The following is a 21981-nucleotide window of genomic DNA, read 5'->3' on the forward strand; positions in this document are numbered from 1 at the left end:
CCTTCCGGCGATTGGCGCCGGGGCTAAAAATAATCCGGCGGGAGGCGGGGCGGCCCGGGGCAAAGGTCAGTAAATATTGGTGACGTCAGGCATCCAAGATGGCGGAAGGGTGAGCGGACCGGGGAGACGCGGGGGGCGGCGCCACCGCGGGAGTGGGGGGGGGAAGCCCGGGGACAGCCCGACCCAGCGCTGCGAGCCGGCCGGGGGCTGAGCTCCCTCCGTTCCCCGCGCTTCGCAGGACCAGGCCCGGGGTGCCTGGTCCCTGCTTCGGGCCCAGCCCCAAACCCCGACCCCCTGCTGTGGGGCAGAGCTGGGCCGCGCCGCCTTCCGGATTGGGCCCGGGCCACGCCCCCTCCCCCCAGGCCTGGCCCCCAGCAGGGCCAGGTGGGGCCCCGCCACGCGCTGCATCAGGACCGCTGTCCGGACGGGGCACCGCGCAGGCAGCTCATTGGGCAAAAACGTTGAGCTTTGAAATCCGTACTGACACGAAACCCCATTGAAACACTTGCAGGGCGGTTGCCGGGTGGGAGGGGACAGGTGCGGAGGGTTTGCGCGCAGAGGAAAACCGGTGGCTGCAGCCGCTGCCCCCGCGGAGATGCTGACGTGCGCGTTGCGGGGCTGCTCGGCCGGCATTTACATTGTGACGTTCGCAATTTCAGCTTCATGTGTTTGTCCTGTAACAGGGAAGATGGAGGCTGGTGGAGAAGCTGGTTGCAGCAAAGCTACCAAGCTGTCAAAGACAAGGTAAGGGGTGCGGCAGCGGGATGGGCCCGGTCACCGCGGCACGAGGAAACCGGACTTTGTGTTGCCCCATAGAAACACACGGGGCTTTAATCCAGTTACCTTACTTCTCTTGTGGGCTTCTCTGCAAGCTGAGCAGACCAGCCCCGGTAGAAGACCTCCCTTCGGGTGCTCTTTCTTCTGCAGTATAAGCCTCTTTCACTAGAAGGTCTTCCTGGTTGATCATCAGCATCTAAATAGCCCTTTCCCACTGATGTGGTGTTGAATTCCTCTCTCAAAACCCTCGGCAAAGTTTGTAGCTAGGTGCTTAGGGACAACGCACTGTTCCCCCCTGCGGTTCAAATGTCACGCTGTACAGGCAGTCCTCGACTTACAATGTTTCGAGTTACAACATTTCGCACTTACAGCGTTTATAAATTGACACCCTGTTTCAATTTTCTGAGGTCAGTTTCGATTTACAACGCTTGAGCTGACGCGATGCCACGCCAGCGAACAAGTTCGCTGTGTTGCTCGTCTCCCTGGAGAACATCTGTCCAAACTTGCTTGGACACTTTCTTTAAGAAAGCTGACGAGACTCCAGGAAAAACCTGCAGCCGAGGCTCCTGAGAAGACTCCAGCCAAGAGCCCTTCACAAAGTCCAGCCAGGAGCCCTTCAAAAAGTCCATCAAAGTCACCTCAAAGAAGTCCTTCCAAATCAATAGGATTGCTGTCTACAGTATAAACGCATTAATGTAGCTCTGTTACCCATATATAATTGATTGAGTACAAAATTCTGGGTTATTTTTGGTGAAAACGGTATCGGGCCTTAGTTTTCAGGAACCAAGGATGTCGTAAGTCTAAGGACCGCCTGTACTTTCTAAACATACTTTCATTAAACAGCTGTACAGCTCTGGGTAAGGCTGTCATATTACAATGCAAAACGTTGTCTGTGGGACATGCTCTTCAGAGCTTACGATCAATTTGAAGTGAATCAAAAAGCAGTTGTTGAGACTTTGGAAGCAAAGAACTTGGCTGCTCTGTAAGGATGTGAAACCCGTGATGGAAATTATCCAAAAAGGAACTGTTAGTTTAGGACACTGAGCCAGTATTTCCATTCTCACCAGCATTGTGTAAGGTGCTCTGTACTGGTTCTCTGTACTCACAACTGTCTGTTTCTGTGGTGGTGGATGTATGTAATACAAAAAATGCTTTGGGTACTGAAACCTGAGATAAATACATCTTGTCATTGCTTTTTAATAGCGATGCCATTTTTGTGTGTAGGGAAAATTTGTTTACTGGAAAGTATCTTAATCTGATGTAAACAGACACCCTCCATTCAGATGAGAGATTTGAAAGGTCACTTGAAGGCTTGAACTAGACTAGAGCGCTAAAATCTGTGCCTCAAAAAGGTGTCCAGTGCTGGGGAGCCGAGAAGAATTCTCAAAGCACCTGGGCCTGTTAGAAGACTTAGAGCATTGGTTCCCAACCTCAGGGCGCGACCCAAATCAGGTCGTGGAGGGCCCTCAGAAGGGTTGCGAAGGGCCCGCGCACACACTCGCGTGTGTGGCCCAAGAGTGGCAGGCGGGTGGGGCAGGGCCACTGTGCACAAAGGGGGCAACGGTGGCTCCCCCTCCCCAGCCCCTGCTCCTGGGCCACTGCTGCCCCCGCACTCCACTCCCAGCAGCCCCCGTGGTGCAGGGTTGGGAGGTCCTTTTGGTCGCCAATTTAGGGTCGCATCAAAAAAAATAATATTGGGAACCACTGGCTTAGAGGCACCTATTGCAACTTGCCATGAGAAGTTTGATTTGGATAAGGGCAAAGCTAAGCAAGCTTGCAGCTCATTTCCCCAGGTATTTGCAGTTCTCAGGCAAAGATGGATGAAACAACAATAAAGGCTTCAAGAAAGCAAATTAAAAAAACCCCAACAAAAACAACCACCACAAAAATACAATCAAATTGTTTGGTCTCTTTGTTACCCTTAGAGGTGCCCATGTAGATTTGTGCAGTAGTGACAGTTCTTGTTAAGGTCCTGTCAGCACTACAGAAGTGTCTGCCTCAAAGCAGTCAGAAAAAAATACAGTACTACTTCTAAAATATGCTTTCTTGCCTGTGACACCATCCTTGGTTATCTGCCAAGGCCAAAACCTGGCTCTGTCCTTCCCTCTGCCCAACCTCTACCCCTGCCCTGCAGTCTCCCAGAAGAGTTATTTCTGTCCATTTAAGCCAGATAAAGAAAGTGGTGACATGGTTTACACATAGGACTTTCCCAGCCATGTTGTAATCAGGAGGGCCTAAGTGCTGAGGGGCTGTGCAGCTCCATATGATGGTTCCTTGGCTAGGATAGGGGCCTCTACAGTTTCAGGATTTTGAAGTCTCAGGTGTTCCCAGGGCAAAGATGGTTCAGAGACTGGAGTTGATATGATCTGTGTCTGTTTCTTCCAGTCCACAGAAGCTTTGGAGTTCATGAAACGGGACCTGGCTGAGTTCACCCAAGTGGTGCAGCATGATACAGCCTGCACTATTGCTGCCACAGCCAGCGTGGTCAAGGAGAAACTGGCCGTGAGTATTGAACCCGGAGAGCCAAAGCTCTGCCTCTTGCTTGTTCTAGAGAGGGTAGGACTGGGGATCTGGCAGGGAGATCCCTGGTAGCAAAGCAGAGCAGTTGTTTCTCAGGACTGTACCTTTTTAGCAGGAGCACCACAACCCATTCTTGCATCTCAGTTGGACTTTAAATTCAATTTTCACTTCCCAGTACAATTAGCGGTGTCCCCTATGTGATTCCCTTCGTTTAATGCCAGGGCTACGTATGGGGCTGTCAGGATGAGGTGGGCTGGGATGTGCATGTATGGGTGTGCAGGCAGATACTGTGTAGGGGCTGCCAGCTTCCTGATTGGCTTTTGCAGCTCGTGGAGGGGTGGCCTTTTGGAGCCCCTGGCCTGCTTTCCACACAAGCATGGGAGAGTTATTACTGATACCCATCTGCTCCTGGGAATGCGAATTAGGCAGGGCCCCAAGTGAATCCCCATTCTCTGCTGAACATCTGGCTGGAACTACTTCCTCCCTACCCCTTCCAATCTCCCATGTATGTTCTGCTGCCAGGCTTTGAAATTGCTTGCCACCCAGCCCCCACTATCCAGCAAGCAGCGGCATGAGTTGAGGCACAGTATGTCCTGCCAAGGGATTTTGATAAGCCTAGTGATAGATTCCCCTTTTCCAGGCCTCTTCTGAGGAGAGAGGAATAGCTTCAGCAGCATCACTGCAGGTTTGTGCTTAGGAGGCCAAGTGAAGGCAGTTACCAGATAGTGGGTTCCCTGTGTTTTGAATGGCAGCTCCTTGTACTACCCTTGATCCTGCTTGAACACAACACCCACCCTGTCCCCTTAGTTGATTCTTGCATTTCTTACCCCAGGCTCTCAACCCTTGCCTAGCATCGGTGTTGTGACAGCAGAGTTCCTTGCCCCTTCTCCACACTAGCCACTCCTGCCTGCCATTCCCCCCAGCTCATGCTTGCTTTCCTACCCACTTCCTGCCATTACCATGTCCATTTGTCCATGCTCACTTAGTCACTGCCACCACACTTTCCTCACAAAGCTCTGTGGATGGATGCTCCATTAATGTATTCTAAAGGGACACTTCCCACAAGAAAATACAACGTGGGATTCTCCCCTCTGGTTCAGGCACTGTTAGTTAGAGGACATCTCTGTTTCTCTTTAAGAAGACAGAAGGCTCCTCAGGCACAACTGAAAAGGTGAGGAAGGGGCTCTCTGACTTCCTGGGTGTCATCTCGGACACATTTGCACCTTCACCAGATAAGACTATTGACTGCGATGTTATAACGTTGATGGCAACGCCCACGGGCACCACGGAGCCATATGACAGCACCAAGGTGTGTACCGAGTGCCCTCTTCCAGCCCCCCAGAGACATGCCCTGCACACCCAGCTCTATCTTCCCCCCAACTAATATCTGTTCCTCCTGTGCCTGCACATTGTTTTCCAGGCTCGCCTCTACAGTCTTCAGTCAGACCCAGCAACCTATTGCAATGAACCTGATGGTAAGAGGAGGGCTGGGCTGGAGGGGGCACATTGATGTCTGTGGGAGTATGTGTGGGTTGAATTGCTTTGGGTCTTTCACCTGTGACTCTTTGGGTTTGATACTAATCTGGCTCACTGGTGCTAGGAAGCAGCTGCCATCAGGTTGTTGTTCAGTGGTTTGAGTAGAATGAGTTTTCTGGGTCTTTGCCTGCTCCCTAGTTAGTAGATAAGTGTCCCTATCCCAAACCATTATTGTGGCTGGCTCTCCTTGGGCCCTGTGTTGGCAGAGAGCAACAAATTCCAAGCTCTCTTCCACTCCTTCCCAACCCCTTCAGGGTAGAGCTGTGGCATCCTGCAGTGCTGTGTCTAGGAAGCCTGCCAGGCAGGTTCCTGCTAAACCTGTTCTGGGGGTTTTGGAGGTGAAAATTCAGCACCTTGCACTGTGAGCCCAAGGTGGCCTTTCCAATTGGGTGGGGGCAGGGTAGAGTAAACGGCAAGCCCATGTGCTGGGGTAGGGGGTTAGCAGATGGACACATGCCTTTCCCTGGCTGCTGTGGGATTCTGGTGCTGTTACATGCACTTGGGCCTCATCACCAATTAACAGGAGACAGGCTTAAAACAAACAGGAGGAAATGTTTTTGTTTTTTTTTTATACAGCATGTAGTTAACATTTGTTGTCACAGGATGTTGTAGAGGCAGAGCAGTATAATCAGGTTCAAAAAGGGATTAGACACATTTATGGAGGACAGGTCCTTTGGTAGCTGTTAAACAGAACAGTCAAGAGATGTGTCCTCCGACATCCCTAAACCAATGATGGTTGATGCCAGAGAGACTGACGGGGCTTGGACTGCGATAGACATGCCCTGTACATATGCTCTTCTTCCACAGCATTTGCTGCTTGTGCTGTCAGAGATAGGACCATGTGTTAGATAGACTGTTGGCATCTTTCCCATTAAGCTTGCTGGATTTTGGTTCCTTCCATGACTGCTTTGGCCTCACTCTATGTGTTTGCCCCATGCAGGCCCTCTCGAGCAATTTGAGGCTTGGTTCTTGCAGTTTAACCTGGAGGAGAAGAAAGGGGAGATCTCAGAGCTGCTGGTGAGCAGCCCCTCCATCCGGGCTCTCTACACCAAGATGGTGAGGCACTGCTTGTTTCCTTAACTCTCTCTGCAGGACCTGACATCACCCAGGTGTGGGAAGCATGGGGGATGTGAGTGGGGGAGTTTGTACTTCTTGGGCCTGGAGCCTGAGACAGATGGGACTGGACTGTGGGCAGGTGAGCCCGACCATGTGCAAGCAGCATATAGAGCACCTCTTTTTTTTCTGCCTTTGAGCTGCAGTACTTTGCCACTATGTTTGAGCTCCTGATGTCTGTCTTAGCATGCTCAGGCCCCTGAATATGTGTGCAGTGCATCTCATACATCCAGCTGGTCCTCTGCATCTGACAATGCAGGAAGCTTTCCATGAAGGGGGCCTCTGCCCAGAAGGGAGGGATGGGAAGGAAGAGACCAGCAGTCAAGCTGTGAGGTGGGGAAGGTAGCCAGATTGGTGGCTAGCAATTAGAGCAGGTGGCCAGGAGTCCACATGCCAGGGTTCATGTCTCAGGTGGAAGCCACTCTCCCTCCTGAAGAATGGTGCTACCAAGAAGGGAGGGTGATTCTTGATTTAGGCGCTTGTTATCTTTGCTTCCAGGGGCCTGTGGTGGTGCCAGGGACTTAATGAGGGTGGAATAGTCTCTCTCCTGGGTGGGGCAGTGTGAAATTATGATGTGCAGGCCAACATGTACAGCTGGGTGACTTGTGTGAGACCCTGTTCTTTCCCTTAGGCTAGCACGGCTGGGCATACTCTTGAGGTGGTGCATTCAGTCTGGGGGGGGTGGATCTGGTGGAGTGATCCTTGGGCTGCGGAAGCAGCTGCATGTCTAGTGCAAGCCCCTGGGAGCTGTGCTGTGCCAGGAGGACGGTGGCTGTGCACCTTCAGGCCTGGTCAGGGAGCTCCCCGGGGGTGTGTCAGGCTGCTCCCAGGTCCCTTCATTAAGACCCTTCCTTCTTGTTTCCTCCTAATGACGCCAGGTCCCGGCAGCCGTGTCCCATTCTGAGTTCTGGCAGCGTTACTTCTACAAAGTGCATCAGCTGGAGCAGGTGGGTTGAGTGGGAGGTGCAGGGGACTGACATATGAAATGTAACAGGGAAGGTGCTGCCAGCCCCCAAATTACAGCTGGGGACCAGCCCGTTTTCTCTGCGTCCTTGCCAGTGGTGACGCTGTGCTGAAGAGAGGGAGCTTGAAGAGAGGGATCTGGGAGCATGAGATGGGTGTCCAGCTGCTGATTGCTGGTCTTATGGATTTATGCAGGAGGAGGTTCGGAGGGAAGCCCTGAAGCAGAGGGCCGAGCAGAGCGTGCATCATGAGGAGCCAGGTTGGGAAGAGGAAGAGGGTAAGTTGGATGGTAGGGAAGCCCAGAGTGGGTGTGAGCGCTAGGTTGGGTTTTTAAGGGAGAGGGGGTGTCTCTTCAGCTGCAGCATTCCCCTCCCTCCTGGTGTTTCTATAGAAACCAGAGTTTGGGCCCCAAACCTCTCTCCGGTGCTGTTAGCTGCACTGTGCTGATGGCACCTGGAGCTGCAGTGTGGGTGAGATGGATTCTTCCAGCACTGCTGCTTGCAATCCTCTTCAAACAGGGTTCTGTACAAGACCCCGCAGTGAAAGTGCTGGTGTCTGCCTGCCTTGTTGCCTGACCCCCATCACAACTCCCTCAGGGAGCTTCTAGCCAGGAGGGGGTGGAGTCTGGCTGGCCCCTGCAGGACAGGCACGGCTTTCCTCCATGTTCTGTGCCCAGAAGGGCCAGACACTGTGCCCAGCACTGCCCTGGGAGGCTTGGGCCATAGCTGGCTGTTGTGCTCAGCCCCCAGAGTGAATAGCCCCACAGCTGTCCTTCCTATCCAGGGTGCCGCCTGCTCTAGTGCTCTCCCCTCTGCGGATGTGTCTCTAGAGTGGGCAGGGAGTTAACAGGGTTGTTGTTGGGACTGCCTGGGCAGGGGGGGCTCCCTCCCAGCAGTGATGATCTCCCCAGTGATGCTTCGTGTTAAGTTGCTGAAACTTGCTCTTGCCCTCCATCCACAGAGGAGTTCCTGGGCATGTCACCCCTGCCTTGGGTGAAGTCACCCGACGAGCCCAAGAAGCCAGTGGTCCCTGCAGCAGCAGCGGCCCCAGCCACTCTGGAGGGAAGCCCCCTTCCTAGTCCCCAGGAGCCCTCCAAGGAAAGCTGGGCTGTGCTTGCTGCTTCCCAAGCCCCCGTGGAGGTGACCCCCTCTGCGAGCAGCGAGAGCGTCTCCCTTGTGACTCAGATTGCAAACCCTGCCTCTGTGCCTGACACACAGCTAGAGACTGGAGCACAGCTGCCAGTTGGGCCTAGGAACCTCTCCCAAAGGCTTCTGGAAGCGACTGCTGAAGAGCCAAAGCCCACAGAGTCTGCACATCCTCCTGCAGCCACTCGGGAGCGAGCAGCCTCCTCTGAGCAAGCGGGGCTCAAGGAGCTGGCAGAGGGCAAGCCCCCGGTCAGGACAGAGACTCTGAGAGAGGATGGGCCAACGGATTTACGAGTCTTCGAGCTGAACTCGGACAGTGGGAAATCTACTCCCTCCAACAATGGGAAGAAAGGTGGGTGCACAGGGCCAGGATCTGCTGTCAGCACTGAGCCACCCTGGGAACCCCTGCTAAGCAATGAAGGGCACGGGATTCAATGCAGGGTGAATATGCTCTGTTCCTGGGTGTCTTAAGCTCAGTCAGATGTACATGGAGCTGGGGTTCCTTGGTGGATGACCCATTAGCTGCATTGCTTATCCCATATTGGGAGCCTCTGGCTGCTCAAGTTTCCTGTATAACCCGTGCGCCAGTCCCCCTGTCTGAGTGGATGCTCCTGGCAGGCAGTCTGCAATGGAGAAAACTGTAGGCCAGTCAAGCATGAGATCTCTGCTCCATTCCTGAACCGCCTTCCCCCCAGTTCAGTGCATGTCATATAGTGAGGGGCAAGTGTATTCTCCGGCTGTGTTGGTGGGGAGGTGGTCATGCAGGCTCAGCCCTGGGTATGGTGAAGCTGTGGTTTCATTACCAAATTTAAATCACTTGCTAGTTTTCCCTGGGGTTGGTCAAACTGGCAAGATCCTGATTTGCCCTGTGTAAGAAGGACTCAGAAACCACACTGAGGCTGCTGCTTGTTAGGCTGGCTCTGAAGGCTTAGGCTGGTAGGGTGCAGGTCCAGCACTTCCTCAGCCATTGGGAGACAGAGATGCCACTATCAAACCACCTCTCCTGAAGGAGATTTGCAGCACAGAGACAGGGCCCTTGATTCACTAACTCCCAGGCCAGAACACCAATAGGGAGTAGGCAGCATGAATGGCGAAGGGGCCAGTGGAGCACTTGATTTGGCCTGTTGTGTGTTGGGTGTAGATGGTCGAGCGAGACTTCACAGAAATCTGTGCCCCAGTGGGACAAAGCAGGTCATCCTCTTCTCCCTTCCATCCGTCTGGCCGGGGGGAGATGACATTTCTTTGTGGAAGGGATATGACATTCTTGTTCCCTCATAACCATGCCCTGTACCTCCTGGAAGTGCCCCTTTCTGTCCCTTAGCCCAGTGTGTGCCAGGGGCTGGCGCTGTCATGGCTGAGGTGCTGGTTGCCTGAGGTGACTCTTACTCCTTTTTTTTTGTCAGCAATTAAAGCTGGACTTGCTCTTGTTTGCTAGGGTTCAGCCTGGGGGTGGGGAGCAGGAGCTGAGTGGTTTCCCTGCCTCTTGCCCTCTGCAAGTAGATGCGACTCCAGGCTCAGAAGTCCAGTTCCAATTGGGTATGTCCCCTCCCCTGCCCCATTTCCCCAACCTGGTGCTGTCTGCCAGTAGTGAGCTCCTGACATGTTATATGGGGACACGGCAGCCTTTGGACTTCCTGCCCTTTGGCTTCTCATTTGCACTGCACGGCACTTGTTGGCCAGGTTGCTGGCAAGTCAGAAATTCCTGAATGCAAAGAATTGCAGTGCCCATTCACAGTTGGCACCTGCCGTAAGCAGGCTGTGTCTCCACAGGGTGATTAAAATGAAGGGGAGTTTGCTAAGACCTGTTCACAGTCTTCTGCCTTGGATTCCTGATGTGATGCAGCTCACATGGAGCCTGGCGGGGAGTGCTTTTGGCATTCCTGCACCCCACAGATGTTGCAGTAGGTTGATTTGAACTTCACTGTACCTGCAGATGCCCTGGCAGGGGCTGTCTCTTGCAATTCCAGCACCAGAAGTCTCAGTCTGCTCAGTGAAGTCCAAGGTCTCGTGCTTCAGAGAGAACGTGCTACCCTTACTTAACACCTCAGTGGGAGTAGTGAGGGCTGCTGGGGAAAGGAAGAGCTTTTTCTTTGACACCTCTACCCACCCTTTCTCCCTCTCCCCTCACCCTAACCAAGCTTGTGGAGGAATCTTATTCATCAGGGAGATGCATAGACTGATCTTGGGTTGATGAGACTTGCTTCCACTGTAGGAAGTAGTGACCCTGGCACATGGTGTGTGAGACATCACTCAGTCCCCCAGAGACTTGGGCTGCTTGTGTCTTTGCCTTCCAGGGGGCTGGCCCTTGGCTTAATCCTAGGGTTCTGTGGTTTCAGGCTCCAGCACTGATATCAGCGAGGACTGGGAAAAGGACTTTGACCTGGACATGACAGAAGAAGAGGTGCAGCTGGCGCTCTCGAAGGTGGAGGTGTCTGGGGAGGTGAGTGCAGTGGCAGGCCTATGTCTGGCGCTTCCAGTGGGAGGCTGGTGTGGTATCAAAGCTGACTCATGGCTCTCTGTCCTGTTCACAGATGGAAGACGAAGAGTGGGAGGACTGGGAATAAGGAGGCTGCTTCCTGTGTGCACACCACAGGCTCATTTCCACCATCCAATGTGAATTAAATCACAGACCGACAATTCCTTTCATGTGTAACTGTGCTGGGGTTTGCAGCTCTGGGCTGGAGGAGTTTTATCCCTGCTAAATCTTTTGGGTAGCTCAAACTCACGACCCATTCAGATGCTGGAGGAGGTGGCAGCAGGCATTTCACTTGGGGTGCTTGGGAAGGGGGCTCAGCCTCTCAAGAGGTTCTAGAGACCAGCAAGGTCAAATGTGACTGCCCCGCAAGACATGGGGGCTGGAGACAGGTCAGGTGGCATCAGTGGGTCCCTAGGGTTGAACTGGACACTAGAACACCTGGCTGGATTATTCTGTACTTCTCAGCTGCTGGTTTGCTGATTGTCTGCTTGCGTATGTGTATAACCTACAATACAGCAGCTTCAAAGGCTCTAGACTCCCAGCCCAACTAACCCCTGTGAGAGATTACTCCCCCCCAGCCCCAGGCTGGGACTGGCCAGAGGCTGGAGACGCTGCATGGGATACCCCTTTGTACTACTACACCTTTTGCTGTGAGGAAAGGCTTTTGGCTGCGGGGCTTTGATCTGGAGCCAGGCCCCTCTACAGGGAATTCACTGCTGCCCCTGTCCCTTTCTGCACCTCCGCTTGGCCTAGCCTCCTGTTAAGACAGGAGTCCCAGTACTTCCTTCTGCTTCTGTTGGATGCAGCTTCTTAGAGGGAAACCCAGATTTCTGCCTGCTGAGGCAGAGGCCTCTCACGGAGAGCAGAAGGGAGTTGCTTCCTCCTTGCCCTTTCCATGACTTCCTCAACTGTGCTGCCTCCCTCTGCTCTGCTGGGTTTCAGGAATTTTTATTTGTCCTTAATTCATCTGGCAAAGTCCTGATTCCTGTGGGTTTTTATAGGTGGACAGTGGACCTAGGTCATGGTAGAAGCAGAACCTGTCCTTGTCAGCATCTGTCAGCACCCAGCTCAGTCGTGTAAAAGACCTTGTTGGGTCCAGTGTCCACCACTTCCATATCAGCCTTTGTCAGCACATCCTTCCATTTTCCCCTGTTCTTAATAGAGGGGAGGTGGAAGGTGTCTGGCAGCAGGTGGGACTTGGTGGCACAAGCTGACTGCTGTCTCTGTTCACTTTGCTGCTTGAATCCCCCCCGCCTCAGACCTTCCCTTCCCGCTTTTTCCTCAAACTCCACAGGTTGTTAAAATGGCCTTGTTCCTATCAGCTAAGGCTCCGTCTCCCATTCCCCCACTGCTAGTGGCTGCTTTAGACAGACCTTCCTCTAGGCCACGAGGGGGTTTCCTTCTGATCTGTCACAAAATGCTCTTCCTTAGCAGATGTGGCCAGTACAGTTATCGTCAGTGGGCAGGGACCATCCCCACTGTCTCTGGCTTTCAGAGTATTGGATTTATCCATGGTATTTCTAGGCCATTCTGCTTCTTTAGGGCCACGTAATTGAAGCTGTGGGTTTCCTTCTATTTCTAGATAACAGAAGCCTTCTGGGTCTTGGGAGCATCAATTTTCCAACTGGGAGATTCAGACAACAGTGACAGCTCTTGTAGGTGGGTTGGAGATAGTGTCTTCCACATCCGTGTCTGAGAGCCTGTGTAGGCTGCAACACCCACTGGGACAGGCGAAAGCTTGTTGGTGTAAAGTGACCCATCGGGGTCTTTGCTGTGGCCTAGCTCTGTCCTTGACATTGGTGCATCTTGAGGAGGCAGTGAAAATGCAGCTAGGTTCCCTCTACGTGGATTTGGAACTGTCTTAACTTTTAAGTCAGGAGACATTCCTATTGCCAGTAGGTCCACCATTGTGGCTGGAGGGTTTCTGTAGCAGGGCCTCTAGCCAGGAGGCCAGTAGCCGTCTAGAAATATCTGAGAACCACATAAGCTGCGCATAGTGCTGTGCTCTGGGGAGATTCCTGTGTATATGCTCGAGTCTAATTTTAAAACTGAGGTGCCCAGCTGGAACCTTGTGCCCCGTGGTTGGAGCTGGGAGAAGGGGCAGTGCTTTCATTTCTCTTCGTAATTCTTTCTTTAGTTAATTAACCTTTTGGTTGTTTGTGCAATATTCTCTCTTTTAAATTATATTGCATCTCCCAGGAGCATTTTCTAGCTGGGGCAAAAGAGATCCTAACAGCTGTTAGTTTTGTAATGATAACTTTCTCCTGAACCTTTTACAGACTTGCAGTTAACAGCGATTAAAGGAATTCTACAGAATTGGCTGTCTGTGTTGGGTGTCTTATTTATTATCTACAGGGCCGACCCCTCAAAAGCAGGTGGGCTTGGTGGAGCCCCAGCTGAGTGATTTCATCCTAATCCAGGTATAAACCTAGATGAAGGGGAGCCGTACTGTCCACTTGGTTAGCAATGACTGCCTACAGCATTCCCAGGTAGTCTCCTGTCCAAGGACTAGCCAGACCAGGGACTGTTTTTAGCTTCCAAGTTTGGGTGCATTCAGTCCAGGTTTTGTTGCAACCTGACCTTTCTAAAAGAAATGTGGCATTTTGCAGCTTGCCTTACTCAAAAGACATAGAAAAGACCATTAGGATGAAAGGACATAAATATCTGCTTGGCTCAGAGATCTACTGCGCACCTACTACTCCATGGAGCAGCCAGTGCTACTGGTCTTGACTCAGTGTTTGCTCATGTCCTGTCCGGTGGGTTGTTTCTTGGAGACTATCACTAGAAATGGTCTTGGGGAGGTGGGCAGATGCTGCCTTGTGCCTCCTCGCTTCAGTGAGGTGCTTGGGAAGAGAACCGAGGGCCCTTGGGTTCACATGCTCTTGTTTCTAGCTACAAAGCAAATGGCATGAAGGGGTTTCAGGCCATGTGGTTTTGTTTTGAATGAAATGTGATGAGAGAGAGGTCTGAGAAATGGAACAGCCCCTCCTTTCCCTCTGCCTCTGGAGGCCAGCCATCCTGTGTCTGGGACATGGGGGTGTGGAGGGGAAGGTAAGGATAGACTGGAAACCAAGCGTACCATTAAACTATGTCAGCATTTTGGAAGCCATCTGTCCCCTTTATTTGGGGAGAGAGTTATTAAGAGCTCACCAGCCATGGGTGCCAACTGACTTCTTCAATGGAAGGTCTCAGTATCATGTCTGGCTCCAAGAGGCTTTTCAGGAGATCCTGACATTCCTCTGAGATGTCCAAGTGCCCAGGAATGGAGATGCCTTTCTGCTGGTGACACAGCATCTTGGGGATGTCGGTGTCATCAAAGGGAAGGCCAGCGCACAGCATAACGTAAAGGATGACACCCATGCTCCAGATGTCCCCCTTGCGGCTGTCGTGAGGCACCCCCTGGAGCACTTCGGGCGCTGCATAGGCAGTGCTGCCACAGAACGTCTGGCTCAGCTCCTTCCGATTCTTGGGAAGCAGCTTGGCAAACCCAAAATCTGTCAGCTTTAAGTTGAAGCCTTGCAGCAAGGCATTCTCACACTTGAGGTCCCGGTGCGCAACACCGCATGCATGGCAGTAACGGATCGCCTCCACCAGCTGGTGGAAGAGCGCCTTGGTGCGGCTCTCAGGCAGTGGGCCTTCGTGCAGGACGCAGTCGAAGACGTCCCCGTCCTCTGCCAGCTCCATCACCAAGTAGATCTTCCTGTCGGACTCCAGCATTTCGTACACGCGGATGATGTTCTTGTGGTCCAAGCGTTTGACAATCTGGAGCTCTCGAGGCAGGAATCTCTGGATAAACTCTGAGAAGAGAGAAGGCAGGTTCATTCCAGGCCCAGGAAGACAAGCTAAGATAGGGGTATGTGTGCTCTACCACTTCCCATGGATGCTGCAGCTCTGTGCAGAGACCAGGGCTGGCAACCATTCACTGGAGAATGACTTAAAAGGCGTTGACATTGCAAATGCAACCATTTGCTCCAAGAAAATGAGCCCTTTCTCCACCCACTGGGCTATTTCAGGCTGAGAGGGGCTGGGAAGATAAGGACAGATTAATACTAGCCTCTTAGTGAGAGGGGAAGTCCCCACCCTGGCGGAGCTCAGGAAGGACCAGCTTTCCCTTAGGAACTTGTCCTCTTAGTCGTGTGTTTTGGTTTTTAAATATCCATTCACTTGGGGGAAGCTGAATTATATTTTCAATCAGGAGTAACAAACTCGTAGATAGTGACCACTTCCCCAACTGTTTAGCCTGTGGCCCTCTCTGTGAGAGGCCTCTTACCTTCTGGACCTTCCTTTTTATCAATAATTTTAACTGCCACTTTCTGCTGGTGCTTTCTTGAGAAGGCCTCTTTCACCTTTGAGTATGTTCCCTCCCCAATGGTCTTTCCCAGCTGGTAGCCATTGGAGAGTAAAAACTCCTCCATCTCCTCTTGTAATTTTGGACCACTCATTCTCTCAGGTCATCATGTAGATGCTTTGATATGACATCTCTGTGCTTTGCTTCTTCTCCTAATCCAGGCCTGCATTGGTTGCAGCCCCAGATCCTAGATTATTTTCCAGCCTAGACAAAGTCCCTTGATTAAGGGGGCAGCTGGATTGGGACATCAAAATGCAAAGCCCCTATTATGATGCAACCTTGTATTTTATGAGTCAAAGGGGAGGGCTGCCATGGGAGGCGAGTACCCAAAATGGGCAGTTGCTTAACCTGCCCGCAGCCCTGGGCAGTCGCGCCAGGGCAGTGATGGGATAATCTCCAGGGACCTGTTTGTGGGGATTTGGGGTAAGGGATTTTTACACCATGCAGTGATGTACAGACTTTGTAACTCTTAATGTAACCCATATATTTGCCCCCGCTGTAGATTTGTAGTGGAGTGGGCAAATTTTTCAAGATCAGATTCAAGTGAATTTGGAGGGTTTGGTCTTGTCCTTTCCTTAGTGGACATGGAGGTAACCGGCTTCCATTGTAATCTGGAGACATGCTAGTTAGAAAAGTCTTTATAAGATCTACACGGCTGGTTGAGCACTGGAACAGGCTACTTGGAGAGGGAGGGGAGGGGAGGTCTCTGTCACTGGGAGCTAAGTGCATGTTTGATGACCACGGGTCTGGGGTGATTTAGACTGGGACAGTCCTGCCTTGAGCTGGGGGCTGGGCTAGAAATGGCCTTTTGAGGTTCCTTCCCCCCATGCTTTTATGGTTCCAATACAGGCAGGGGTGCCCATGGGTTACTTCTATCATAGTAACACTTAGTGCTTACAGAACCATCCCCATCTGTATGTCTCGGTGCTTGTCAAAAGAGGCTAGTATCAACCTTTCGTGGATGGAGGAGCTGAGGTACAAAGAGAGTGACTTGCCCAGTGACCCAGCAGCCCAGTGACCCAGTGAGAAATTGAGCCCAGGTGCTATTCCAGGGGTGGGCAATTATTTTGGGCAGAGGGCTGCTTACTGAGTTTTGGCAAGCCATCGAGGGTTGCATGATGGGCAGCCAGGGGCAGCTAAATATTAATTTTCTAGAATGGCCTGGTGGGCTGCATTTTGCCCACCCCGTGCTATTCATTAGGCTACACTACCTCCTTTGTTGAGGGGCTGCCCATCTTGGTCACTGCACAGAGGTGGAACAAAGATGATTCCTGCCCTATTGACTTTGTGATCCGCTTTTGGGGACCGGTGAGGGAAACGCCTTGTGGAGTAGGCTTTGCGTTTGTGCTCAGTCTTAGTTTACCAGACCAAGTAAGAGTCCAGTGTGAGGGGCTTACGGGATCCCTTTCTAAACCCCATGATGGATCCCCACAGGGACTGGCGTCCAGGAGGGAACATACAGATCAACCTCAAAGATTCCTTTGGTCTCAGCATCTGCAAGGTAAGACCTTTTCCTCAGCCTTTGGGGAACAGAGGCAGCTCCCATCTGCCTTCTCAGGCTGGTGGGATCTGGCTTGAAAATAGCCCTAGATTAAGACCAGGTAAGTCTGGAGCACTGAGACTACGCTGCTAGTCAACATGGCCTCAGCTTCTTTGTGCTCCCTGTCTGCAACCAGCTGTGGTCTTACACTTGGGGCAGGCTCTTTGGGGTGGGAGCTGTGGCTTTGCTGTGTGGCAGCATGGTGCCCAACACAGCAGCTCTGGTCTGTGCCCAGGGCTCCAGGGAAGAGCCCCAGGCCTTGATCTATGGGCTTGGGAACGCAGAGAAGGCCATGCCCCAGCTGTCTTGTGATGTAAGAGGAGCCTCCCGTGTCACAATGCAGAAGGCTCTCTGCCTCCTGTTTGCCTTGCTCGCATTGTGCCCTTTGCACTAGGCTCCCAGACTGCCAGGCGTACTCCTGGGAATCCTCCCAAGCCTCTGCAAAGTGTGTCAGGGCCTCACAAGGGTGTGGGAGGTGAAGGGGTGGATGGCGCTGAGCTTCTGGCCCCGCCAAATCACCCATGCTTACCTTGCTTCTCTCGTCATCAAACAGGTCTGGGGCTAGGACATGAACTCTCAGGAGACCCCACAAACTCGGAGATTCCCCATCGAGGCAGGAGATTCCCCCAGCCTGGCAGCTGCTCCAGAAACCCAGGAGCCAGTTGCCACTGAGCACACTGCAGCAAGGTACGGGCAGTGATGGGGGGCCTGAAGCTGAGTGCACATGTGAGCCAGCCATTCCCTGTGCGCAGGGGATGCAGCTTCTCTTGGCTGGAAGCTGGGAAGTGACCCCCAGTGAGCACTTGGGCTCTGGCCTGGGCCAGTCCTGCTTCCGCTGGGTCCATCCCCTTGGTTGCTGTAGGGGCAGCTACTGTGTTTAGGTCATTCACATACATCCCCCCCACTCCAGAAACCTGGGCTTTTCTGGTCTGTGGAGAGGGAGGGTGTTGCCTTATTTTAATCTCTTCAATTGCCCCCTTTGATCCTGCTGGGGGGGGTGCAGTGGCTAGGAGTCTCAGCCCTTTCCCTCTGCTCTTCAGTGTCTCCTTGGTCCAGCTGTGTTCTTCCCAAGCACTGGGGAGGAGGCCACAGAGACATCTCGGGGCTGGAAAGAAAGAAAGAGAAAGGGTGCTGTAGCCCCATAGGAGCTGCTCCTGTTCAGGGGAGGCCAGCCCAGCTTGGGCAGGCTGCGACAGCCTCTTGGCTGTAAGAGTTGCCTGATCCAGCTCTGGCAAACCATGTTAACAGCCCAGGCTGGTTCCTGCAGACTGGGCACTGAAAAAAGCTCCAGAGGGGCAGGGCTGGGTTAGGGTTAACTGTGTAGTGTGCCCTCCCTGGGTACCTGCTTTAGTACAGCTTAGTGCTGGGAGCAGATGCACCCCTGGTGGAGTCCCCTTGACTTTGGGGCTTCAGGACTTTGGTCTGGAGCCTGTGGGTGGCGGAGAAGGGGGCTCAGGGGGTACAGTGATGAGGAGCAGGGAAGGGGCTGCTGGCTTAGCAAAGGGATTACATGAGCTGGAGGAGGGCTGGGATGGCTGTGTGTGGGAGGTCCCTTCCCTACTGGGCTGGTGTCTCTATCACCGGCAGAGAGCAACAGTGTGAATGGAACCAGGTTTCTGTAGAAGTGGGCTGGCCCTGCCACACGCTCATCCTTGCCACCCTGCCTTCTCAGTAAGCTGTGCCGCAGAGCACGAGACCCAGCTCAGGCCTCGCGAGACTGCTCTGACTGGTGGGTGGCTCTGCTGTGCTGAGGCAGCTGCCTGGGAGCTGCCATATCAGCCCCCGGCAGCACCCCTGCGGGCTCAGGTCTTGACCCAACCCCTTGGCCTTTATCTCCTCAGACATGCGGGCTCTGTGCAGGATCCGCCTCCCTGTGAGAGCTGAGTTTGACAATGCCGGCCCCCCTCAGTGGGGCATCTGAGGGGTCTTCCCCTTGTTCTACCGATGGACGTGGGCAGTATATTCCAGCTGGGTCTCAGGCTGCTGCTCCATCCTGGTATCCTTGGTGTAGGGGTGCAATGCCAGATCCCATAAAGCCTTTCTCTGCATAAAGCCAGAGGAAAAGGGCACAAAGGACCTGTCTGAGCCGAGTGCTGCTGCCTCCCTGCCCTGTCCAGGCGGGCTCTGATCCCCTGACTCAGTCCAGCCCCTGCTGGCAGGAGCCAGCTGCTAGACTGCCAGGCCAGCCCATGTTTCTCTGCATCCAGATAACCATGTCAGCAACCTTGCACCAGCCTCCTGGGAGGCTGGAATCAACCAGGTCTCCTTTCCCCCCACCCACAACCCCCACTCTCTCTCATTGTGCAGGCAACTGAGAAGATGCCCAGGGTGCCACTGCCTGACGCTGCCCAACGTCCCCATTGACGTCTACATTGCCATGGGTGGGAACCGCAGGCCGCGGACCACCTAGCGGTTCCCCCAAGTTGGACTCGAGTGCTGAGGCCACGGAGGCTGCCGCCAGCAACGCCCCGGCAGCCGGAGAACAGCAAAGGGCGCCACGCAGAACGGTGACGCACATTTTAATAAAAGGACGTCTTAGAATGTTCCTCTGCATCGGGTTCCTCTGCCGTGGCTCCCGCCAAGAGACTTGGCAGGGCCTCTCGCCGGTGCCTGGTGCCTGGGGTCTCGGCAGGGAATGACCGGCTCCAGGTTTGTGGAGGAGGTTGCCTGGCAGAGGGCACTGCTTGTGCGGTCCTGGCTTGCTGCAGAGGCTTTGGCACCAGGCTCTATCAGAAGCTGGTATGATTTGCTCCTGACAGTCTTTGGGTTCAACCTATGTGTCTCCCCTGCCCCTGCCATGGCTGCCTCTCCCTGCTGGGCTACCTGGGGCTGCTTCCCAATGCCCTTCTAGAACACTGGTTTGTCCCCAGCCTGACCCTCCCATTCCCATCCTCTCTCTTCCAGCCCTGCAGCATCTGCTTGGTACCCAACTCAGCAGGCGGGCAGGCAGCTCCTGCAAGGGCAGAGCGTGGGGTGCCCTGGTTCCCAGGCTCTCCCTATTCTCACTCTGGCCTTTCTGGTGGAAGAGGAATTGGACGGACCCTGCACTGGCTGGCTGGAAGCATAGGTAGCACTAGCAGCCTCCTCCCCTGCTCCTGCTGGGTTTGATCCAGTCATGGGGAGGAGTGTGGGGAATGTATTTGAGCACAGAGGTGTTGCTGGACAGCCTGGGTTGGGGCAGAGGTTGGTGGGGGTGACGAGATTCGCTTTAACGGAGCAAGGAGGGTGAGGTTCGGAGTGTGATCAAGTCAGTGGATGGGACTGCAGGTGGTCTTGGATTGTGCAGGAGCTGAATGCTGGATGGGTGGCTGGTAGCAGGGGAGCCTCCCATAGCGTGCACTAGCACAGGGGCTGCCCACCCCCAGGGGAGGGAAGGAGGTGGCAGGGAGCCAGCAGTAAGAGCATGTTGTGTGCAGGCTGCTCCAACCAGGGTTCCTCCAGGGCTCTGCTCTTCATCACTTGGGAGGTAGGGCACAGAGCGCTGCTGCCTCATCCCTGCCTTCCAAATGTGGAATCACTTTTATCCTTTATATCTCTGAACCGCCTGTGAGTTTTGTAACCACCTTTGTTGGGGGAGAAAAGTTCTTTAATCCAGAGCTTTTCATAGGCAGATGTTGAGATGTCTATGCCTTTGTTTCTCTTGGATGCACCAGGGGTGTGATTCTCCCCTGCATTGCACCAAGGGGCATGAGTAGCCCCCTGATTTGGCAGCATTTCAGGCCTGCTTTGCATGGGTGGGTTGGCATTTGTTTGCTTAACATCCACACCATGGAGTGTGTGTATTTGGAGCATGTGTGTCACAGCCATGCCTGGTGCTCTTAAGCAGAAAGGGGGAGATTCGTGATGGTTCCCAGGTCCAGTGGGCCTTTGTGGCAACAAGTTGAGAGGTCCATCTCCCACACGGACAGGTTTTCTCCTTGTGGTCAAAGCAGTACTTCTGCTGTGATAATTAGCCTTCTTTCTGCATGTTTTCTGCCTCTGGCCAAAGGCATTAAGCTAGCAGTTGCCAGCTCCTCACCTGTTGAAATTGGAGGCTTCCATCCTTTAATTCTACTCTATCAGGCATGAATTGGTGTTGGAGCAGCAGGTCTGTCACGGGTGTGGGGGCTGATGTGTCTACCTCATTTGACTTGAAATGTTTTCCTGCCATCTTGGCCCCCCATGCAAAGATGAGAGCCCGTCAGAGCTCCATATAAAGGGAAACCTGGCTCTGCAGGCCACGTGCCACCCCAATGAAATTACATCTTCACTAGCTTCCACGTGCTGGGGGTTGGAGGACTCCTGCCTATGAGGATGGGCTGTGGAGCATAAGGTTCCCTGCCAGCAGCTGGCACAGAAACTCCGTTTTTCCATCAACTTGCAGCTTATGCTTTAACATCCCTGGTTCCTGCTGCCCTGGGGTTGAGAGCAAAGCTCAGACAGAGAGGAGCCTGGCAGCAGATGTATACCATCTTGTGCCAGAGACTATAGGGAGCTTTGTCCCCTGCACCCGGAATAATAGAGGTAACATCATTGGATTTAGCAGTGCGCGCAAAAAACGCCTTGTGTTGCCGTATGTTCATCTTGGATTTCTCTCCTCTCTTCTCCAAGACAAGGGATCATTAGATCATCCAGTGTGACCTTGGCAATGCAAAGACAAGAGTCTGTCAAAGCTCCTTCCACAGGGAAAGCTGGCATGTTGTTATGTTTTGTCCTGCTATCACTGCATGGAGCCCAAGGGCATGTTTAGCTGAAACTCTGTTTTAGAAAGCCATGCAGTCCTGCTCTGAAGCCTCAAAGACTGGAGGAGCCAGTGCTTCCCCTGGGTGGTTTGTTCCAACAGTTCATTCCCCCACTGCTAGACACTGGTGCCTTCATCCTAGCTTTGAATTTGGCTGACTTCAGCTTGCAGCTGTTGGGTCTTGTTCTGGCCTTTTCTGATTCAGATAGTCTATAAGGTGTATCTCTACCTTGCCTTCTGCCTTTGCAGCTACGTTGGAGAAAGTGTTAGTGTCTTAGTGTCACTAGGAAGGTTTTTATATGTTGAAAATCAAATTGCCTCGATAGTCTCTCGGATGTCTCTGTGCAGCACTTCCTTCAGCCCTTCGATCATTCAGGGGTTCTTTCTGCACTCTCCCCAATTTTTCAAAACTTTTTTTTAATACAGATGCCCAAATGGGGTGCGGCATCCTGATATCTACATCATCAGTGCCACGTGCAGCATCCTCCTCATGACTGCTTCCTTGCTCTGGGATCTCGTTTTGAGTTGTACACCCATTAGGATCCCTACATCCTCTTCAGAGTGGCTGCCTTGCAGAATCCAGTGCGCCAGCCTGGAGGCACAGCCTGCAGTTTTTCTTCCGGGACTTATGAACCTTGCATTGGGCTGCCTTTAACGACATTATGTTTGAATGGGTGCACCAGGTGATTCACTAAGGCAGCTGGTTCCTGCCCTAACTCAGCAAAAGGGTGGAAGGTAAGAGTGCTTGGGGCCCTCTGATGGAGGTCCCGTATGAGCAGTCTCACCTGATGGAGAAGGCTGGAACAGACCCCAGCCAAGTCCCAGACTGGGGAGCTTCAACAC

The 21981-nt window shown here is 53.2% G+C and overlaps 3 protein-coding genes across 7 annotated transcripts; 2 read left to right on the forward strand and 1 right to left on the reverse strand.

Moving 5' to 3' along the window:
• The first annotated feature begins 9 nt into the window (after positions 1 to 9).
• BSDC1 (BSD domain containing 1) lies at positions 10 to 12846 on the forward strand. 4 transcript variants are annotated; one of them, XM_014611146.3, is made up of 11 exons: positions 10 to 109; positions 684 to 744; positions 3163 to 3279; positions 4436 to 4606; positions 4718 to 4772; positions 5774 to 5889; positions 6825 to 6893; positions 7105 to 7186; positions 7870 to 8406; positions 10391 to 10494; positions 10586 to 12846. In XM_014611146.3, the coding sequence occupies exons 1-11, from the start codon at positions 99 to 101 to the stop codon at positions 10616 to 10618; spliced, it is 1356 nt and encodes a 451-aa protein (XP_014466632.2). In that variant the 5' UTR covers positions 10 to 98; the 3' UTR covers positions 10619 to 12846. The 4 variants fall into 4 exon arrangements, with proteins under 4 accessions (XP_014466632.2, XP_014466633.2, XP_014466630.2 ...); XM_014611147.3 differs by having other exon boundaries at positions 4439 to 4606; XM_014611144.3 differs by having other exon boundaries at positions 84 to 109; positions 660 to 744.
• An 817-nt stretch (positions 12847 to 13663) lies between these two features.
• TSSK3 (testis specific serine kinase 3) lies at positions 13664 to 15080 on the reverse strand. The gene is made up of 2 exons (XM_006274799.3): positions 14801 to 15080; positions 13664 to 14327 (listed from the first exon to the last, which is right to left on the reverse strand). Exons 1-2 carry the CDS (start codon positions 14970 to 14972, stop codon positions 13669 to 13671), a joined length of 831 nt encoding a protein of 276 aa, XP_006274861.2. The 5' UTR covers positions 14973 to 15080; the 3' UTR covers positions 13664 to 13668.
• On the forward strand, positions 15062 to 18945 carry FAM229A (family with sequence similarity 229 member A). Of its 2 annotated transcripts, none has more exons than XM_006274800.3 (3): positions 15062 to 16863; positions 16972 to 17105; positions 18726 to 18945. In XM_006274800.3, exons 2-3 carry the CDS (start codon positions 16987 to 16989, stop codon positions 18826 to 18828), a joined length of 222 nt encoding a protein of 73 aa, XP_006274862.1. In that variant the 5' UTR covers positions 15062 to 16863; positions 16972 to 16986; the 3' UTR covers positions 18829 to 18945. The 2 variants fall into 2 exon arrangements, with proteins under 2 accessions (XP_006274862.1, XP_019354444.1); XM_019498899.2 differs by having other exon boundaries at positions 15062 to 16379.
• The last annotated feature ends 3036 nt before the right edge of the window (positions 18946 to 21981 follow it).

The sequence above is a fragment of the Alligator mississippiensis genome, chromosome 6 (genome assembly GCF_030867095.1).
Source record: "Alligator mississippiensis isolate rAllMis1 chromosome 6, rAllMis1, whole genome shotgun sequence".
Taxonomy (NCBI): Eukaryota; Metazoa; Chordata; order Crocodylia; family Alligatoridae; genus Alligator; species Alligator mississippiensis.

Bases quoted from the DNA above. Each gene is read 5' to 3' on its own strand.
- BSDC1 (XM_014611144.3), top strand. The intron at 5,890-6,824 runs GTGAGGCACTGC...TAATGACGCCAG, and splicing joins GGGCTCTCTACACCAAGATG to GTCCCGGCAGCCGTGTCCCA. The intron at 7,187-7,869 runs GTAAGTTGGATG...CTCCATCCACAG, and splicing joins AGGTTGGGAAGAGGAAGAGG to AGGAGTTCCTGGGCATGTCA.
- TSSK3 (XM_006274799.3), bottom strand. From the start codon at position 14,972: ATGAGTGGTCCAAAATTACAAGAGGAGATGGAGGAGTTTTTACTCTCC. The intron at 14,328-14,800 runs GTAAGAGGCCTC...CTCTCTTCTCAG, and splicing joins TAAAAAGGAAGGTCCAGAAG to AGTTTATCCAGAGATTCCTG.
- FAM229A (XM_006274800.3), top strand. From the start codon at position 16,987: ATGAACTCTCAGGAGACCCCACAAACTCGGAGATTCCCCATCGAGGCA. The intron at 17,106-18,725 runs GTACGGGCAGTG...CTCATTGTGCAG, and splicing joins ACTGAGCACACTGCAGCAAG to GCAACTGAGAAGATGCCCAG.